Here is a 4,134-nt window from a genome sequence, read left to right as displayed (position 1 = left end):
CACACATCACACACATGTCCCAGATTCTGCCTATACTGACACTACATACATCTCCCCGCCCAGCAGAGGACTGATTTCAGTGTCTGAAAATTCCTACTGTTCTCAGACCACACCACACACACACACACACACACACGTACTTCCTTGCAGCCTACACACCACACTAGCCTGTACACACACGGTGCCCACACAGAGTTCCCAAACAGAACTCCATGACTCCCTCCCACACTGATGGGGCCTGGACCCCCGCCATCTCCTCAACCAAGGCCTCTGGCAAGCTAAGCCAAACTCAACCTTAGGCTTCCCTGACCTCTCCTCTTCCATTCAGCTTCAGTTTCCCAATGACCCCAGACTCAGGCTTGGGGAAACTTTTCTTCAGGTCCCTAAACTAGAAAACCCAGAGATTTCTGATTCTGCTCTATTCCTTGAACAAGCACAAGTCAGGGATCTCCTGCCAGACCCAGCAGGGCAAGGTCACGGAAGGCAACCCTCTGTCTGCTCCCTGGGGGTGGTGGCAACAACAGCTGTAATCGGAGGATGTGTCGGGGGTAGGGAAAGGTGTCGACCCCGCGCCGAGTTGGGGGAGCTAGGAGGGTCGCAGTGACGCGCCCGAGAAGCTCAGAGAATCTGCTGCTGCTGCTGCTGCTGCTGCTGCTGCTGCTGCTGCTGTGCTGCATCTTCCAAGTCTGGGGCGACAGCCGCGCCCCCGGCTGAGGCGCGCGGAGCTGTCCGTTCAGCACCACCGCGCCGCGCCCGGGCGCAGGGCCCGCGCCAAAGCGCACCAGCTCCGCTCCCGCTCCTGCTCCGCGGGCGCCTGCAGCGTGGGTTCCTGCCTCTCCCAGAGGGTGAGGGGCACGCGGATCTGGAGACCGGGGCTCCAGGAGCGTTGGGGCCACGCAGACACCTGTGAGCCTCCCGCAACTGCTGGCCGCGGCGGAGTGCGGGACCCGAGACTGGAGGAAACGCTGGGTGGACCCCGCCCGCTGGCCCGCCGGGCGCACACACAGGCGCACACACACTCGCACCCGCGCGCACACGCACAGCCAGCCGACAGCGGACACCGCTGCGATGCTCGCTAGCAGGTCGTGCAAGTTTCCCGCCGGCCTCGGCCACGGGCGCCGGTGCTCCCAGGTAAGCGCTTCCAGAACGCGCAGGGCGAGCCCGGGCAGCTCCGCTGGGTTAAGGCGCAGCGCACGCGGCCCCGGGGCACCGCGCCAGGAGGGCGGGGGAACCCAGGGAGGGGAGATGCCAAAGGGGCTTCAGTCGTGGGGGCTGGACACAGGGGACGCCGAGCAGTCCCCCTTTCTCCCGGCCCGGGAGACTCGAGTGGTGAATTTCCCCGCCCCCTCCCAAATCTACGTGTCCCCCTTCTCGGCCCAGCCCTGCCGGTGCGTATCTCAGCTGTGGTCCCGCCTGTCTGCGGCGCGCGGGCGGGGGCGTCTTCTCCGCCTGCCTACGGGCAAGGTCAGCACTCAGCCCCCTGGGCTCTCAGAGCCGCGGGGGCGGGACGCTGGCTCGCGAAAGACCCCCGGGGTGGGAGGGGAGGAGCTGCCATACTAGTAGAAACATAGACCCCTGCCTTTCCTTGTGAGAGAGCCAACCCCACAGAGCCGTCCCCCACCCCAGTGCCCTTCAGCACTCAGAGACCCTCCTGGAGAGTACTGGGCCCGCCAGGTACTCCTGGGGCGAGAGAGGAGGGCGCTGGGGCGGGGAGCGCCGGACGCTCAGCTCTTGCGGTTCCCTGGGCTTTCAGGTGTAGCGCCCCCGCGCGGTGCGGGCTGCTGGGCATCTCCAGCATGACCGGCCAGAGCCTGTGGGACCTGTCGGAGGCCAACGTCGAGGATGGGGAGATCCGCATCAATGTGGGCGGCTTCAAGAGACGACTGCGCTCGCACACTCTGCTGCGCTTCCCCGAGACCCGCCTGGGCCGCCTGCTGCTCTGCCACTCGCGGGAGGCCATTCTGGAACTTTGCGATGACTACGATGACGTCCAGCGTGAGTTCTATTTCGACCGTAACCCCGAACTCTTCCCTTACGTGTTGCATTTCTACCACACCGGCAAACTTCACGTCATGGCCGAGTTGTGCGTCTTCTCCTTCAGCCAGGAGATTGAGTACTGGGGCATCAACGAGTTCTTCATCGACTCCTGTTGCAGCTACAGTTATCACGGCCGCAAAGTGGAGCCTGAGCAGGAGAAGTGGGATGAGCAGAGTGACCAGGAGAGCACCACGTCCTCCTTCGATGAGATCCTGGCCTTCTACAACGACGCCTCCAAGTTCGACGGGCAGCCTCTGGGCAACTTCCGTAGGCAGCTATGGCTGGCGCTGGACAACCCTGGCTACTCAGTACTGAGCAGGGTCTTCAGCATCCTGTCCATCCTGGTGGTGTTGGGGTCCATCATCACCATGTGCCTCAATAGCCTACCAGATTTCCAAATCCCGGATGGCCAGGGCAACCCTGGCGAGGACCCCAGGTTTGAAATTGTGGAGCACTTTGGCATTGCCTGGTTCACATTTGAGCTTGTGGCCAGGTTTGCTGTGGCCCCTGATTTCCTCAAGTTCTTCAAGAATGCACTAAACCTTATTGACCTCATGTCCATTGTCCCCTTTTACATCACTCTAGTGGTGAACCTGGTGGTGGAGAGTTCACCTACTTTGGCCAACTTGGGCAGGGTGGCCCAGGTCCTGAGGCTGATGCGGATCTTCCGCATCTTAAAGCTTGCCAGACACTCCACTGGCCTCCGCTCCCTGGGGGCTACCTTGAAATACAGCTACAAAGAAGTAGGGCTGCTCTTGCTCTACCTCTCTGTGGGAATTTCCATCTTCTCTGTGGTGGCCTACACCATTGAGAAGGAGGAGAATGAGGGCCTGGCCACCATCCCTGCTTGCTGGTGGTGGGCCACAGTCAGTATGACCACAGTGGGGTATGGGGATGTGGTCCCAGGGACCACAGCAGGGAAGCTGACTGCCTCTGCTTGCATCTTGGCAGGGATCCTCGTGGTAGTACTGCCCATCACCTTGATCTTCAATAAGTTCTCCCACTTTTATCGCCGCCAAAAGCAACTTGAGAGTGCCATGCGCAGCTGTGACTTTGGAGATGGAATGAAGGAAGTCCCTTCTGTCAATTTAAGGGACTACTATGCCCATAAAGTTAAATCCCTCATGGCAAGCCTGACGAACATGAGCAGGAGTTCACCAAGTGAACTGAGTTTAAACGATTCCCTACATTAGCTGGGAGGACTTGCTATCCTCAAACCCACATTACTGAGCTGCCTCTTGTGCCTCTGGCACAGTACAGGCACCTTAGGGTTGTGGCGTAAGGAGTCTGCCTAACCCCAGAAGGGAGAGATGCATGGAATATGCGTCCCTGGTTGCTTTTACAGTATTTAAAATAATTTTTAGAGGGTGGTGTGTCTGACACCATGCCTTTGCACCTTTCAACGAAATGACACTCACTGGTCTTTGCATCGTGGGTGTAAAATGTTCATCTTTCTGCCAGATGAGTACCCAGAATTCCAATTTCTCTGTCCACTGTGTACACTATTCTAGTGCTTGTGCCCTGGTATTATGTGTGAGTTGTTTGTGTTCCTGTTTCTGAGGTTGTTGTGTGAGTTTTGTATAAAAAGCCCCCTCAAGTCTATCCAGTGGAAACGCATCTATCTATAAGGTCAGCAAGGATATCATGGGATTTTGCTCACAGTCATGTGAAAAAAAAATCTCAGCTATTTATCCATTGCTTTCATTTAGTTTTAATACCAAATCAAAGAGAATGCAAAGTTAAGCACACAGGACCAATGCAAGCCTGTGAGTTCTTTTTCTAGATGATCTGTAGCTCTGTGCCTTGCATGGGTACACCAAACATATTTAGAAAGATATATACTGATGTTCATCTCGTAAATGTCACTCTTTAGAGAATGTTACTGTTAAAAATGTAGTGAAGATGAATTTATTTTTCCCAAAAAAGAGGTACATTAGGGACAGGGACTTCAGCTAAGCACAGGCCAACTCCCAGGATGCTTAAATCTGAGTTCATGAGTCCATTCGAGCTAAGCTCTTTCATCCATGTCTAGGCCTCCCTTTTTCCTAGGGTGATCATACAGACATTTATTTCTGGCTGAGGTAGGTTCCTGGCCTA

General features: G+C 56.6%; 1 protein-coding gene across 1 annotated transcript; it reads left to right on the top strand.

Moving 5' to 3' along the window:
- The first annotated feature begins 1,006 nt into the window (after positions 1 to 1,006).
- On the top strand, positions 1,007 to 3,471 carry Kcns2 (potassium voltage-gated channel modifier subfamily S member 2). The gene is made up of 2 exons (XM_047526971.1): positions 1,007 to 1,131; positions 1,754 to 3,471. Exon 2 carries the CDS (start codon positions 1,797 to 1,799, stop codon positions 3,228 to 3,230), a length of 1,434 nt encoding a protein of 477 aa, XP_047382927.1. The 5' UTR covers positions 1,007 to 1,131; positions 1,754 to 1,796; the 3' UTR covers positions 3,231 to 3,471.
- The last annotated feature ends 663 nt before the right edge of the window (positions 3,472 to 4,134 follow it).

The sequence above is a fragment of the Sciurus carolinensis genome, chromosome 1, assembly GCF_902686445.1.
Source record: "Sciurus carolinensis chromosome 1, mSciCar1.2, whole genome shotgun sequence".
Taxonomy (NCBI): Eukaryota; Metazoa; Chordata; class Mammalia; order Rodentia; family Sciuridae; genus Sciurus; species Sciurus carolinensis.
Note: the sequence above shows the minus strand (reverse complement) of the source record. Positions and strands in the feature narration are given on the sequence as shown.

What these genes read in the sequence shown, in the direction of transcription:
- Kcns2 (XM_047526971.1), top strand. Translation starts at nt 1,797, where the DNA reads ATGACCGGCCAGAGCCTGTGGGACCTGTCGGAGGCCAACGTCGAGGAT.